Below are 18,085 nucleotides of genomic sequence, written 5' to 3' on the forward strand. Positions count from 1 at the left end.
ACATGAAGATAGATCTACTTTTTTATTTGCTTGCTGTTGTATGTCATAAATATTGTGAATATTGTACACTCCTTAAATAAGCAGGTGCAACAGAATATTTTATTGCTATAACATAAAAACAAAACACGAGAGTTTATTAAAATAAGCTGAGAAATCTGTTGAAAATTCTACTGATTGTTGGTCTCGTCGGTTTATACTTCATATCTCTTATTAATGACATGACGCTACTGTTAATTTAGGTATTTATAAAACTACTGCTCGCTGCCGCTGCCCCAGTAGAGTTCGTTTTATGAAAAGTAATTGGTATGCCACACTTCCATAGATAATCCAATAATTAACACGTTTAAGTTTAGTTTTCTGCGATAATTATGGCTAGGTTTGTGTATGTCATCAATAGGCAAACTCAATTCAATTTGTACAATGTTTTACTAAACATATAAATGTAAATTATGTTTTTCTGTTACATTTTTTTGGTCTAATAGAAGTCAAATATTTAATAGCGGTGTTTTAATTTACTCTGTACTTTTTATGAAAAAAGAAGTGTCATGACACATCTTTTTAAAAATACATACCACTGTCAAATATGTTTGGATTTGCATTATGCATTTTTATATTTAATTAAGCAAAGGAAAACATGGAATAATCGTAAAATTTGTCCTGATTTAATAAATTGATTGATGGCAATGCGACGTAGACATGTTTCGGAGAAACGCTAGTAGCCACGCAGACGCGACACGAAGTCGCCGCGGGCCCCCAGGTGCGATCACGGACCTAATGTCGCACGCATGCTTTGCAATTCCCCTCACTCGGCCCTCGTGCTCGGGAAGCAAACATAAACAACTTAAGTATTACTCAGCAAGCAAGACAAGAATAAATGTTTAGATTAACGGCCGGGATCCGTCTTCTTTCCCGTCAGAGTTCGGTGCGAGTTTGTTTCCGATCAGAGATTTAAGATTCATTATAGCAAACTTATTACTAAATTATAAATATAAATGTCACCTCAAAATAGAAATTACATACACATTATTTATTTGCACAGGTTGACATAAAGGCAGGTTAACAAATAAAGAAATGGTTTGTAGAATTATTACCTTCTTTATACTTTCTTATTGTCATGCCAAAAAATTTTAAGTTATCCTTTTTTTTCACTTCCATTGCTGATATTCAAAAGTATAGCAGCAGTTTTTGTCAAATCAATTTAAAACCCAAAATTAGCGCTATATCCAACTTTAATGAACGGTTATAATGTACGAAATATTCTTTTGATTATTATTCATCACCTATATATCACTCGATTTCGGCTCGACGTAATTATTTTGAGACATTATAGGTATGTTTCTATTTCTAAATTTAAATTCAGTCCTTAAGATCTATTATGAAATTTAAAAGCACGAAGGCTAAACGACGCCTGTTAAAAGTTTTACAGAACTAATCTCATACAAAGTCCTTTCAAAAGTTGTTTACGATAAATGTCTTTGTATCTGCAGCTTGCAGGTCAACGAGTTATTCACAGAAAAGATGACGCGATTTTCCAGCTCGTTTGTCTAACTGCCAATCCGTGATGATCTAAATACACGCCACACACGCCCGTGGGGCCTCGCTGTCTCCTACTTACTACTTATTACCGATGCTGTTTGACCAATACAACTGGAAACAACTTACGTGCTCACTTTTAATTTACTGAACTGGTAAACTGTAGGGATAGTACTAGTACAGATATACCTGTATTTTATTCGAAAGATTTATTGAAGTGCTTTTAAATGTCTCTCTACGCGCGGTTAAGGGATTTATTTAAACGATGGACCCCGTTACCAATAACTCATTACATTTCTTTAAACATGTGATAATTTATGTCAGTGTTTTGATGTATTTATCATTATTTGTCTATGCGAGAAAACACATAGACCCTTGTTTATAGTGAATATTTACTGTTTTTCTTGGTATCAGTTAAGGACATACAAGTAATTAGCACGTACATTAAACGCTCACGTGTATTAAATGTAAATTTATTGCGAAAGATGCGAAATGATTTGTATTATATGTATACGTACATCCATTTTCAACACCTGTGGCTTGTTGAGCGCCCGCTTTATTTTCCTTAATAATCAACTCAATCCAATAGTTGTTTCAAAAATCTCGTTTTCAATAAGATTGTACCTAGTTTTTTGGTCTATTATGTGTGATTTATTTTTGTTTTATGGATAGGTGTTCTATAATGCCTAAAGAAATGATTTTCAAGTTTTGTAATTATTGTATAGCACTTTTGAATTTATTTTATATTAATACAAATGTAACGCGACACGCAAAACGCTAAACGCAAAATACAATTTTCATATTTTTGTTAAGATGTTAAGAAGGTTCCTATTGAGCGAAAAAATGTGAAAATAACACTTATTTTACAATATAAATGGTAGAATATATTAAAATACTTGTCCCAATTGGGTATTACATTAAACTTCAATAAAGAAAAAACTTTATCATTCCGTGAAGCGTTATTTTATTAGCTAAAATATGATCAATTCAAAAAGCTTATTTTTAAAAGTCGTCTTTAATAAATAATAAAAAAGTTTTTTTTTCTACTGGACTACGACAGGGCAATAGCTTTCGATAATGCAGATACTGTCCGGTACTGGATAAAAAGTAAAAATAAAATAATGTTTAATGAAAGGATACAAAACAAACAATTAATTAAATGTCTTATACTTTGTTGTCAACGTGTAATGTATTTAATTTCGTTTAAATGTTACAAAGAAATGATCAGAGATAGTGTTTGGATCTTGTCCAATGATATCGCCTAGTTGTCGCTGGCGTAGCAATAGTCATTATTATATTAAGGCCACTTATACACCAGAGCAATGCATTACGTATTAAGTGATTCTTTAAAATGCTGCCAGCATAAACGCCTGTAATTAATTTGATATCTGGTGATATTTCCCCAGCCTAATTTATTTTAGTTTTATGAATAAGTTCAATTCTATTTTGATAACGAGTTTCAACAAACTCTTGTGTTGTTGTATTTCACCTATTAGTTAATAGACATTGGCTTAGCTTGAGAAGAGTAAATTTACAGCTCATTTGTGTGCCAAAAGCTTTAAAGATTTTACCACAAGAGAGCAGTCTGAAATAGCTAACGAGTATATTCTTATTTTTATTGCAATGTTACGTTTCTGGAACTAAAAGTTTGAAGAGGCGGTTATTAAAAAAACGCTTTTATTTACAATATTACCATACATATCAATAAATAAAGTTATTATTTCAGAAACCATTCATTTTTGGATAAGTGTGTATCAAATACCATAGCCTAAAATCATTAATTGACAACAAATGAGCTATTTACATTCACCCTTTCAAAGGATTTTTGTCATTTCTGTTTGTCTACTTTAAATGGTTTTATTCTATCGTTTATTACTATGGTTCTTCGTAATCACTCACAATTTGGTGCCAGTATAGTGCACACACTTTAGTGTATTGACAACCTATATCATTAGTGCCGCATACCAATTGTTATACGCAGTGTCGCGCAATCCCCGCAATGACCACTAAATCACGTTTTTATTTACAACTTAATGCGTCGCCCTGTTTGCATAGTGACGTGCAAACATCCACTTTACATATTACAAATTGCTTTCGATTTATAAACCAGTCGAATGATTTATTAAAAGCTTGTTTGAATCCAATTAAAGGTAACTTTTGATTTAAGCCACGAATTTTCTGCTAATGTCATTTAGCAGTAGCAAAAGTTTTGTGGAATTGTGCTTATTAACGAAGAGGTTATTTTATATAAAATAAATAGCTAGATGAGGAAGACGTTCACCGGAAGGTGTGTACTGCTGACTACAAGATGTTGCTTAGATTTCCTTAATACAAAACCGTTTACAGCAGTGCTTCTATACTAGCCAATATGACTAGAAAGACTAAGCTTTTGTAATAAACATTTTCATAAATATCAGTACAAAATTGTTTTTACATTGTCTAAAGGGTCTTTTAAATAACTCAAATTCAGAAATTTTGCTATGCTTGCTAATTTTATTTTAAATTCGGAAATAGTTGTAAAAATGTGTAAAGTGAAAAGATTTGGTAGTTTTTTGTTAGATAGCTTTAGTAAACCTTATCTTATGAATCTCTCTTCTTCGTAGCTTCTTTTCATTCTATACTGCGACAAGTTCTCTTACAGTTTTGTGTTTATTAAATTCAGTTGTGTACTAGTGCGTTCTATGTGTAAAATTCTTCTGTACCCCAACGACCGGAGCTAAAAAGAGCAGGTGCAAAAACGAACCAAAATAATATTTATAAATTATTAAATGCAACAGCAACTGTCATAATCACTGCTACCATTGGACCCATAGAATGATCACTGTTGAACATAGACCCGTCCCACAGATATCCAACACAACCAGTTGGAAGCGGCCTCCACCCCGCATCTTGTAATGACGACATCTTGTTCATCTTAACGGGCGTGTATCCTGTGCTGGTTTCCAATCCAGAACCTTAAGGGCCCTGCGGCTGTTAATGCGTTCTGGTAATATGGCTGTTTAAAATAATAGGTCAAGTGTCTGTTATAACGACAGTTTATCGTTTGATGTTTATCGAGAATCATAAAAATAGGCAGTCGATAATTAATTATGCATTCCGTTCATTGTTTATATCGCGATAGGGCTAGAGCGAATTAGATGTCTCGCGATAGGAGCAATGTGGGCATAACAACGTTACTGGTTATTGCACACAAACGTGATCAAACAATCCGACGCCCCGCTGCTCGTATCCTCCGGCCACGCGATAACATCCGCGGTCGCTGGGTGGCGGCCCGTCGCCCCGCGCCGCGACCTGCTCGCCATTGTTCGATCTCATTAGGTCACATCGATCCATTCACAAAACGCTTAAATCGATCGCTCGCCGCGTTGTAGATCGTAATCGTTTCTAAATAAATTTTATGGTAATGCATTTAATTCGGCTTTACGACAGTACCGATTCCGATGCGATCTAGCGCGCGGGTTGCACAAGCGTCAAGTGTGGCGTGGGCGCGGGCCCGGGCAGCGTGGACTAATCGTGCCTTGTTTGATCTCAGTTCCGTGCTTTATGTCTTGAGGGCGCCGAGCCTCATCGGAGGTTTTATGTGCACCACTATCACATGGCCAGGAGCGGCAGTTTCGAACACGAGTCTCGCATATAAAGGGTTATTAATTTTGTTTTGATAATGTTCGAATATGGTCATAGTATTTTTAATTCGTAGTTGATTACATGAATATTATAAGATTTTCATTTTAAAGATTTAAAATATTACCACTGTATTTTTAAACTAATAATAGTACGTACATGTCAATTTGCGTGTGTAACCATAACCAATAGAAAAAAAATTAGAAATGTTTTTTATAAATAAGTTTTATTAAAGATTGCATTAATGTTAAAATCAACTAACTTATATTAAAAAACTACACCAAAAGTTACACCAAATTTCCGTGAATTGTAAAGAAATAGGAAAGGATTTAGGTATGTTCCGTCTTGTGCTCATCTTGTGAAGGTGTTGTGAATAGCGGTGCTACAGATAATTAACCTCAACTGCTCTTAATGTGTCCTCGGACAGTTAGACGCGAGATAAGTGTTTGCATACTGAATGACGAGCGAAAAGGTGGATAACAATTGCGGACCCCGGGCGGCGGCGGGCACATGTAAATGAACAGTCGTGAGCTATTCAAGTCGGACGCATGAAACAATGTAGGGCGTCACAAGACGAGCGAAACGTTGAACTCAGGAATACATCACGAGGTACCGACGCACCTACCTCACGCACGCTCTCATTAAATTCACAATTTTACATGTTTGAATATCTAATCTGTAATGGAGTGAAAGCTATGCACCTTTTCTGAAATAACTTCTCTCGAACCCAACATAATTATGTATTTTCACAAGGCTCCCTGTGTGGTCGCATTAAATATTTGATAGCTAAAAGCCATGGAAGATCCGACTACTAAAATGTGATACCCGGCCGTGCCGTTATTCAAGTGAGAGTCAAATTTCATCTCTCGAGATGATCGCCGACCACGAGTGCCGACACACTCCTCGTGTTGGAAGATTTATAGCTGCAGCTTACCATGAACGAGATTGTCGCGGGTCCACGTGTGGCTGGGAGCGCGTGCCGTGAAAAGATCGCCGTCGTATCTTAGATCCTAACTGCGATAGGTGGCGCGGAGAATCAATCTTCCCGAAGCAAGACGTTATCGGCCAATCGGCACGGACGCCGCATGTGGGAAAGGATTATTCTTAGCTGACGGCTTCGACCCGGCTTAAAAGGGAACTTTCGAAATTGAAAGGTCAATTTTATAAAAGTTTAGACAACTTGTAAACTACCTGACCCGAAAATAGCTTTTACGCGGATCGTCGGATTTTATCTGAAACATAGAATATAAATATAACTAATTAAAACTTCAAAATTGGATCTCCAACTATTAAACGGTAGCAAGCTAACATTTCGTATGGCGGTAAAATTATGATTTACGTGGGATTTAATTTTATCAGGTCATTGGCACCGTTTTTTACAATTATTTATTTCGTGTAATTCGATTTCTTTATCGGCAAAAGAGTGCCTATCAAATTTATGATACAGTGCTATAAATCGTGTAAAAATAACGGCGGATACGCTATTCAAATGAATCGTAACTTAATTAGTGAAGAGATGAAAGCAACCAGCTTGTCCTATTGGTATTTAGGTGAATTGCCGACGGACGTCAACTTGCATTTTATTAACTCCCTAATGAACTGGCTTCATTGTTTAAGTATAGCATCTAATTGGCTCTGCCGAATATTTAATATTAATGTTATAATGTATATGTGTCGACGCGAAGTTTTCTTTTGTATACGATGTTACATTATTACAACCTTTCGTTAAAACGCCCACGGTATTTAGGTGGTAATGATCTTGGAGTCGGCGTAGGTTGTGTTTATTGCGTATTACGTTTTTGTGATGAACTTGCGGTAATCAGAGAAACATTAATAAATGCGTACATATCGTTAAGCTTTGTGATGTAACGAAAATAAAATACCCGCGATTGCTCAATTCAATTAAAGACAATTTTTGTTACAAATCGATTGACCGAATTCGCAATCTTCTTCTAAGGGCTACACTAATTAATATGCTACTTGTAACATTACTTTATTTTTGTCATTAGTACAATCGCAAATTATGTAACACATGTTACTACAAGTACTTTTAGTCTGCTCATTATATTACTTTACGCTTTTTTAAATTATATATCTTATACAATAGTGTTAAGATATGCTTATATATGTCAAGAATATATCACATATAGTAATATAACCTTGGGTTAAAATATAGACTTTAGCTACGACTTGCATGTTGGCGAATTACCGATAAGACACGAAGCTAGTTCGGAACTCCTTGAAATTGCTCCCGTGCGGCGTTTGAATGACATAAATGGATGGATTTAGAATTTGCCGCACTGAAAAGTATACGACATTGATTAAGTAATTATTCAGAATACGTATGTGTTAAATCGTCGTTCAAATTTGTTTATTTAATTATTTTTGTATCACAATTTTCAAAGTAATCAATTTTCTGTTTCAGAGTAATTGAAACGAGATTTAGTTGAATTTTGAATGCATTATTCATGATTGCAGTTAAGTTATAAAAAATAAATACATTTTACGAACTTTTTGTTCTGTATTTAAAAAACACTTGTTATATTCGCTAAAATTTGCCTAACAATACGGATGTACGACTACATTTCATTGCCTGATATTATTCTATGATTAAATCAACAAGTAATTCAATTACCACAGTACCCGCGAGTGCTATTAAAAGTTACATGACAGTTGACGTTATAATGACATTTACATAACTCGATCTATCAAATTAATTTTATGATTGTAATACACCGCTTAAGGTAAGCAATTAAAACCCATTAATGTGTTCTTGATTTAACAATAAAGATATGTGATTAAACTATAAATAGACGTGTAGTGCAATTTTGGGTTATGCAATATGTTAAGTAATACCTAAAGTATAGTAGTCTGATCGGACATTTCCTAGGAGAAACCAGAAATAAAGTTTAAGTTTGCTGCATTCAGACCGAGACGACGCAGAGTGCCAAGTATTATCCAAAGTCACTTTTACTACTTAAACCAAGAAATTGGTTATAAGTACAATATACCTTTAAAGGTGTGAATGTAGCTCATTTGTCAGCAGAATGTTTTAAAGCTTTACCAAATAATCGCCCAGTATAAAGTAATCACTATGAAATATGTTATTTACTTAACTTAATTTTTCTGCTGCAATGCAATAGCCCAATACCTTCTAGTAATACAAAGTCTGGCAATCATTGGGAGAGTCTTTGCAGTAGACGTCTTCTACTTCTTTTCAGCCGATGGATGCCCACTGTAGGTCATTGGCCTCCCCCTAAGATAGCCATAATGACCGGTCGTGCGCTGCCCGTTTCCAATGACTTCCCACGATTTTACTATGTCGATGGTCCACTCTTGGCTCTTGGTCGCCACTCGAGAACCTTTTGGCCCCAACGACCATCAGTTGCACTAGCGATCTGCTCCGCTCAGCGGGTGCCTATGAGCTAATAATAATAAGACGAAAAAAGTGCAGGGATACTAAACAATAAATAATTTTGATTTATAGCTATACGAATTTTGAAAATACTTTCTTTAACCATTACGTTATTTATTATTCCTGTAACCTTGATTTTTACCACACATTAATTAACAGCAAATGAGCTACACTAGCTTTAATCCTGTAACCAATCACCCGTACACAATTAAATATATAAGTCCACAAATCAAGGTTTTTAAATATGAAATCTTATTTGTAATTCCTCTGTTTCAAATTACCCAGTCATAGTAGCGAACATGTTCCAATAGGCTTTTAACAGACGTTGTCTTTGCCTCGTTTCACGATGATTCGAATTTCCCGACCCGCCAACCCGCATTGTCTCGGCTCCACGGAATTTAAAATAGCAATTCTTTTCTAAAAACCACAAAGAACGTGTTTATAATATTCCACTGTTGTATACATTACTTGTTCTTTGTTCTTCACCGTGACTGTATATTTTATAGCCGTCTTTGAGACTTTCGACTTTTTGAGTTGTTATGCCAACACAAGGGGACTTAAAAAATCCAAACATTTGTTTTTGAATGAAAAATTTAGATTGGCGACTTTTAAATAAGTATATGATAATTTATTTCTACTTAATAAATTAAGAATAAAATGTTGTATGTAAGTGTCCTTGGCCGCATTTGTTTGACTGCAAATTAATCAGTATTAGTTGTTCTACCTGAAATTCATTCTATATACATCTATTCTTACATTCTATACTTATATTCATCTTAATGTTGTTATACCGCGTAATGAACTCGAAATGACTAAGCAAGTCCGAAGGCGCGGTACAACGGTTGCGGTTGCATTTTTACACATTGTTTTAAGAAACATGCTAAAGTATTTAATGGATTCAGGCGTTACATTGCGGAAGTCCATCCTAAAAATAAGAAAGGACCAATATCTAGCCACCTCCGCACATGCAGTGGTTGTCGTGCATGAAAGTGCACCGCCCGCCAGCCCGCTCGTAAACGCGCATGCGACAGACAATGCCAACCACACAACCGCCACCGTAAATTCACTCTACACGTGTTTCACCCCTCCACGGGGCATCTTCAGGAGTTGTTACACAGATTAGTGCTAAACACCGAGTGACATGCTAAAGTATTACATACGGGGTGGTTTTAATTAGGTAGTAAAAGCCAATAGTAATTCGGATTTTGAACTTTTTTTATTTAAACTTGGACTGATATTTAAACTAGTCAGTATTTAAAAAAAAACATAGGTGAATATTTCAGCATAGCATTTGATATGTAAAGTACATATTTTTTTCCAACTCTTTAATAATAGTTTCTACGTACAGTTCTCTTTAAAAATTAATACTGGTTTGTCGTTTTAGTTTTTAGACGCCCACACAAGGCTTAGACGTCCCCAATTAATGATATCTATCATTAACGCCACGCTTGTCAGGCGGGTTGGTGACCACAAGTTATATTATGGTCCGCAGAGGGTGCTGTTGGCCATCCTCTGGAGACTTATTTTTGCCACCCAAAGAATTAAAGTATAGAATGTGAATGATATAAGATTACATCCTGAGATTCAAATCCAAAGGCGTACGATCACAAGTCTCAGTCTTTTACCGCTGTTTTACCACTACTCTACAATGCTGGTTATATTGTTTAAATATTGACCTTGCCATAAAGTTCAAAAGTCGTTTGTGAACAATGTATGTTGTGAAATAAATAAATAACGCGTGGGGGTATAAACAGTGAGGGCGGATTTAATAAGTCGCAGGTTGCGAGTGCGCCAGGTGTATCCGATCATGTTTAATTTGAGAGGCTGGCTTATTTACATTGTAAACAAGCACCGCGTATCAAGGTAAAATACTTTTTTTTTAAATATACTGCATTTAAATATTAAACTTACCATAAATTTATGTTCATGTGATTTGTTCTGTTTACTGTAACGACAAACTAGTGCATACTACAGATATAAGATCCAACTGATAATTACTCATGTATATACAGACGAAAATTTAACTAGCAATTACTCTCTCTTTTGCGTTAAGTGACCAATTGTTTCTTTTTATCACACTCTATACGATTCATACGGTTATTACAGTGTGATTGGTTATAGGCGGAAAAGCTTTAAAAGGGTGAATGTATACCTAGCTCATTTATTGGTAATTATGGAGCAGCCTATCTTAATATCAGTGGTTTATGAATAATATACAAAGTAACGTAATGATAAGACAGTAAGAAAAATAATTTTTAAAATTGCTTTTAAATTGCTATTTGCTAGCAAATGAGCTTTATATTCATTCTTTTGAAGAGTATTCTATTTCTAATCATCCTGTGTAATACGTTAGCCTATATGTTTTCTAAAACAATGTGTAATAGTGCTACCGGAATCGCCGTACCGTGTCTTTCGACAACGCGACGCGGAAGAAGCCGAGGAAAAGAGAGCATGAGTGCCGCCGTCTTCGATGTTGGAAGCGGACCCACAGAACCGATCGACGCATAATCCCCACCGTCTATCATCCCCTAGGCGCGGTATAGTGGTTTCGGTAGCATTACAGTAAAAGTTCGATGGGAATTAGCATGTAGGATTCCTACGTACGGTATCGTATAAAGTGATCACTCTAATATAAGCTACAATATTTTTTTTTCTATTGGAATGCGACAGGCTAATAACTTCAAGCAGTACAAAGCCCGCAAGGAAAGATAGTAAACAATAATTAAGTTTTAAATGTTTAAGCATCATTTTTCACAATATTAACATTACGTTATTTATTATTTCTAAAACCACCTGTTTTTGAATATGTTATGTCATAATAGACCAATAGGCAAACATTCAACCCTTTATAGTTGTAACACATAGAACCAATCACCGAATATTCTGATAAATAGATGTTGAGAATACTGAACAAACTACGCGCAATTAAGAATTGGTCACCCTCTCCCAACAGTCTTCGTTTAGTAAAAGCGAAAAAAAACACTAATAATCAGTCTGAGCTATCTCTAATATTTAATGGAATCAGGCGTTACCTTGCGGATTAAATATTTGTTCCTTTCTTACTGAACTATCTCTGTTGCTACTGCAACAAACTTCTACATCAATGCTTAACACATTTGTTTAAATAGCGCAAGTAAAATATAATCTCTTAAGATTTTAAGCTTGTTTATTTTTACTTTAAATTGTAATCAAAATAATCCAAAACAAAGCCGTAAAGTTGGACTGGGAAAATACACATAATATTGTGCCAGTCTGTTTGTATCACTTTCTGAGTATATTTGATATGCTGTTATCTATAACGTTCTAATATTGTAGTTGTGCCACGTAAGGCTGTCTATACTTCCTACATCTGTTTGAACCGTGAATTTATTATTAACAGGAACATAATGTCATCTGTCGAAAAATATTTTGAAATTTTCATCGCTAACATTCATACAACGGCTAAATAGCTATTAACAACATGTACATGCAATTATATAATAATGTTTTCTTATATGACGTCTCATTAGAATGTTTGTTTGTTTAGTTACTAAGTGAACATTACACGGAGGGATTTACGCTTTTCGCTGAAATTAGAGTTACGGTATATAGCGGCGATCAATTAAAATATTAACTAACGCAAACCTTTTTTGTTTATATATAGCCAATATCCGAAGCATACGTAGGATATAGATAACTATAAAATATTAATTCAGCAATTGTTGCGTTGAAGTTTTGATGTTGGAAAGTTTTTATAAATACTCCCGTTTCGAACTCGTTAGACCTGAAGATAATTAAGCTTTATTCAGAAAGAAGATAATGTCAAACAATAATAAGCGGTTAATTCCCTTGTTAAGAATCTAAGCCCCTGTCTAACATTTTGGAGCTTCACACAAATTAAAAATCAATTGGTGTTGCATTCTAGTTTTACTTTTAACTTTATTTTCATCAGCGTACGTTTCCCTAAAACAATTAAATAATGTTCAGTCTGCGACCGGCCTTACGTTGTGTCGGGTCAGACCACCGCGGCGTGCACTCGAGACGTCGCGTCGCTGCCTCCTATCACTGCGCTTCCGTATTGACGCACCGACGCACACGTACGCACTCCATCTTGATTGGACCGTTACAGGTCGCTTTAAACGTTCCTACTATGTCTTAAGTGGTAGCGAGCTCGATGAGACCTTTCTGTTACTGTTATTGCGAATTATTAATAGTTAAAGTAATGACAATCATTATAGTTATTTACGAAAGTCCTGATTAAAAACTGTCAGAACATATTGGACGTAATTTTCAGAATATTAGAAAAATTGTGGTTTCGATTAACAGGCTTTTTTAGAATGAATCGTGAAACATTTTTAAAATGTTTTATTGCCATGTTGCCCAATAAATATAGTTTAAGCGTCAGATATATGCGAAAAATTATTATTTTATTTAGTGGTCGGGGAATTCATATTACAAGTGCATTTTATGGGAATTTAGTTACATAACTCTGTTTCATTGTTATGGAATAAAAAACTACACTAACGCTATATATGTATAATATACTACTGCGCCAACTTCCTGCATTCAAAAATTATATTATCCAAACAGTGTTACATGTTCTAAAAACATGCTTTAATTCATAGGTATTAAACGTAATGAGAAACAAAATATACTTTAAATATAATTTATAGGGTTTGCCTGCGGGCCAAAAGTGTTTGTCTTACAGGCAGAAGACGGGCTCTCATCTCATAAATTGATTAAAATGATTCGATAAATCATCGGGGAATTAGCGGGCAAGTTAAATGAGAAAATTTAAGTCAATGAGGGTGATAGGCGTGGGCCCTAGGGTACGGCAATGGCAAAGGTTAGACGATTTATGTGCGCGTGCGTCGGCTCACGCCGCCATCTGTCGCCTATGATTCGGATTTACGTCGCTATTGGTTTCGAGCCGAGATTATATCCCATTGTGACAGTGACTCAGCACTGAGCGACTAAACTATGTTACAGTACATAAATATAAGACGAAATAAAATATCACATTAGTATTCCATGGTTTAATTGCACGAACGTTTTTACTACTTTTAGTACTGATTTCTGGTTTTATAAATATAAAAAAATGAACCAACAACAACTATCAAGCCGAGAAACACAAAGCTGTTCTCGGCCTGCTAGTAGAAGACGCGTGTTTGTAAATAATATGAATGAAAGTAATTTCCGTTATCTCGTATCATTTTTAATTTTCGTATTTGCAAATAAATTAAATAAATACAATAATTTAAAATAAATCATCATTAGCTTCAATCTTTAAAAATGTTCCTATAAGCATTACGTACTGTTTTGAAACATTTGATTTATATTTAGCAGCAAATCTCTACAACAGTATTGCATTCACGACGTTCGTTAACTATTCGATAGGTATTTTCATTTAAATTCCTCATTCCAAAACTGGACGTGATTGTTTTTTTTTGTTCTTAATATTTTTTGTTTTGTATGTTTTTGTAGTATACTTTATAATCTTCTGAAATGTGATAAGGAAACTATTTCGTGCTAGTGGCGCCATTATAACTCGACTAAATGTTTTTTCGCAGGCGGAGCTCGTGGATATGAGAGCGGAATTAGTGCAGGCCCGGGCGGCTGCCGTTGGTAAGTCTTCCTTATCTCTGTTAATCCACCCCCGGTCGAAGCCGTGATGTTTTTACTTTCAATCTTAAATTACACTCATCCTTTGTGTCTGGGCTTTAATACAGGGTGCATTAGTTATTTGGGTAATAGTTTTAAAGGGATAAATTTATAGTTGACAGTTAATGTGTACACCTTATCCAAAAATCAATAGCCACAGAAATAATGTAATGATTATATATTAAGAAAAAGTGTTTTTAAAATTAACATTAATTCGTATGAAAATTAATTATTGTTTACTACATGTTTCTGCAGACTATGTACTTCCTGAAGTTATTGGCCTTTCACATTATAATAGAAAAAAATAATAATATAACACATTTCAAACGATCACTTTATACATGGTGACTGGAAATAGGTGTAAAAGCTTTTTGCTAAAAATGAGATTTACATTCATTCCCTTAAGCCTTTTACACCTATAACTAAACAGTCTTTAGTGGTGGCATAGTTTCTATATTATATCAGGGTCGATAACGTACTTGTTCTTTGTTACGTGCAACAGTACTTTAACGATCCAAAATGAACCATTATTAGCGCAGATAACTTTTAAAGCGTATTTAACCATCAGAATTTCGAAAGGATATAAGTTTAAAGTGTTCATGACTTCTATTGTTAATAAATGACTCCGAAGGTTTGAATGTTGGTTGTATTTAAGCTATATTTAACTGTTAATTCACTCAAACTATCCGGCAATTAAGCTTACCTATAAATTCCTTTACATTTTATCTTAAGATCTGTTAATGCAATTTAATACCACTTTAATGATTATTAAATTGGTATTAAATTCAGTGAACATACTGACTGAAATAGATTAAAAATTCATTGACAAAAATTATTAAACAAATTTAATTATATTACCACACTACTAGTAGATGTATTTTACCAGAGGTTATCTGGAAGAATACTATTGATAAACACCAATGCCTAAGCGTTAGTGTTTTCTAGTTTACTAAATTTGCTGAACTAATTAGATGAACCATCTTCTATCCCCAGATGACAACTACAAACGTCGTGATGTACAGAAATTTGTACATTTAAACCTGTTGTTAATTTTCAAAACAAAAGACCGCCTCTTCAGTTTTCTAGTATATAAAAAAATTGTTATTCTTATCTCATCATGTATCTGGCCGTGATCGCTTTATAACAAATATTGAATGAATACTGACAAACAGAACCAGACAGACTATATCATCTTTACTTAGTGGGATATAAAACATGTGCGAGTTGTCATTACCAACTGGCAACGTCTGGATTCTACTTGATTAGATAGAATTGTTGCTACTGCGCACTTATTTCTAATGTGAATTTTAAGAAAGTTAATATTTTACTTTGCTTTTGAAGGAAGATCATTCGGGTCGCTTATTCTACACCGTGGGTGAATGTATACCTCATTTGCTGTTAGTAAATGTTTTGTACATCCTTTACAGAAATCAATGGTTTCAGAAATAATAAATAATGTAATGTGTAAAAATCGGATCACTGCATATTATAATTATTTATTGTTTACTATTTCACCTTCCAGACTTTGTATCGTCAGAACATATTAGCACGTAGTAGTCTATTAGAAAAAAGTAATATAATGTAACATATTTCCGAGTGATCACTTTATAAAGGAATGATTGGAAATGGGTGTAAAAACTTTAAAGTTATTTGCTGGAATATGAGCTATACATTCACCTACATATGGACAACTTGTAGACGAAAGCTTCCTTATGTTTAGTTTTATATGAGTCAAACTAAAAGTATGTATTCTTCTCGATTAGGTGTAATCATAAATGCCGAATACAAACATTTCATACGGGTTATATTTAAACATTACTTTTCATTGCCCTCGGAGTTCAATCCTAGTCTATAATCAATATCCCGATATTCCTGTTTACGTTGTGATTTAAAACTTCTCGTAAGGATCAATGAGCCCGGTGTAGCTGGCAGCCCTGCGCCTATCATTCATTAGTTTAAATTAGACCGATGTCGCGGCTAGTTGCAGCGCGGGCGACGAATGCAACGCATTTCGCTTAATTATACGTAACGTGTACACAGAGTTAAAGTTAAATCTGACTCACTATTGAATAACAAATGAACCGCGTCACACAGAGGTCGTTTGCTTCTCTGTTGTTATTAAGTACACTCGTTTACCGGCGACTGAGAAATAATTTGATGGATTATTTGGTTAACACAATAAAATTATAGAAAAACGACGCTGAAAATTATACATTAAATACATTGTTGTTAAATTACGTTTTTATTTATTTTTCAAAGCACACAAGACAAAGTAGTAAACAGTAAAAATAAAAAAATGATCATAAATTTTTATTATAAGCTTCAAAACCTTCCAGGCAACTTCTTATACAGGGCACCCTTTTACTCGTTTTCCATGTGTAAATTAACACTTGAAAAAATAACGTTACACAACTGAAATGTGATCCGTGCCTCTAAAAATATTATGATTTTCTCTTTAACTTCTTATTTAAAAAGTTGCATACAAAGTGTAAGTTGTACTGCAAGTTTTATCTTGACTTACCGGTAATTTATCATTCAAAATTAATTCAACAATTTTTTCACTGTCAATATCAACATCTACGTTGTGCCTAAATACAAAGAGTTTATATTCAGTAAAAATTTTACAAAGATATATTTGAAGGTATTTTATCCTTCTTTTTACGCCGAAAATGTGTGTAATGCTATTTTAGTTGATTGATTGATTTTTAAAATAGTATCTCTTTTCCCGATATCAGTACCTTAATGTGCTGGAATTCCAGTTTCAATTAGAAATCGTAAAGTCATTAAGGCCACGTTTTCACATGAAGACAATAATATTTCGCAGTTAAATAAAAAATATACCTTACGATGTAATAAAGAAATTTTCGAGTGTTTTTTTTTAATTTTTAAATGGTATTTAATACGATTTTTGTAACAAACCAAAGGCAGGCGCAAGGACTCGGGAGAAGGATTCAGCGAGCTGACAGAAGCGAGTCGAGCCCGTGCAGAGGCGGCTCAGCTGGCGAGAGAAAACGCTGCACTTCGTGACACCGTGCTCGCTTTGCACTCGGAACTCTTCGGTGCCAGGTAAGTCGATCTTCAACCCAATTACAGATAGCATTATAGTTTTTGAGTCAGTGATTGCCATTACTGTTTTTTATCCTTTTATTAATCACGTCAGTGCCACTTTTAAATTGCGATTTTGCGCGGTATAGGTTACTGTAGCCAATAACATGGCTTCGAGTCCTAATAATTTTTAAATGCAAACAGCAAGAAGCTATTTCTTACGATCTCCTCGGAAGTAATTGTTTTTTACCACACGTACATACTATCTTTATTATCGCTTGTAATATGCGACTGAAACAGATTAACTGTATTTTTAAGTATGTTTACATATTCTGTTTTTAAAACTTGGTATCTATGCCAGTAGTCAAATGAAATAAATCGACTGTTATAAAATGATATTGGTTTATCATTTTTTCTTACCTTTATCTTTATGTGATGTTAAATGGAAGTTATCTATTTTAAGTAAAAATAGTTTTTTTTTGAGATTTAACACTGATCAGTTTTACTTTAAAAAATTACATAAAATTAAGCTTGAATTACGTAATATCATATGTTTTTCAGAAATTGACTTACTACACTTTTAAAATAAACGGTTCATATATAGCTGCAATTTTAACTTTTAATTGCGAATTTACAGATAACACCGCGAAAGTGATGCTTGGTGCTAAAATTATATAACTGACTATTTAGCCGCAGTTAATACAATGGCAACTTAGTAGCAGTATATTAATTATACTTATATCAGTATATTAATTAAGTATATTATAATATCGTATCCGAGATCGGATAATCTTTGGCAATAACATTTTAAGCATTCGATTTTTTTAGGCT

General features: G+C 34.2%; 1 protein-coding gene across 2 annotated transcripts in view; it reads left to right on the forward strand.

Moving 5' to 3' along the window:
• LOC137930985 (uncharacterized) overlaps positions 1 to 18,085 on the forward strand; it is a 75,558-nt gene that overhangs the window by 47,499 nt on the left and 9,974 nt on the right. For both annotated transcript variants that reach the window (XM_068774365.1, XM_068774366.1), the window contains exons 3-4: positions 14,119 to 14,173; positions 17,134 to 17,275. In XM_068774365.1, coding sequence (XP_068630466.1) covers positions 14,119 to 14,173; positions 17,134 to 17,275 — 197 coding nt within the window. The remainder of the gene's footprint in view (positions 1 to 14,118; positions 14,174 to 17,133; positions 17,276 to 18,085) is intronic.

This window comes from Battus philenor, unplaced genomic scaffold (genome assembly GCF_028537555.1).
Source record: "Battus philenor isolate CCGP_79_NKW_IND1 unplaced genomic scaffold, ilBatPhil1.0.hap1 SCAF_7, whole genome shotgun sequence".
NCBI classification, from domain to species: Eukaryota; Metazoa; Arthropoda; class Insecta; order Lepidoptera; family Papilionidae; genus Battus; species Battus philenor.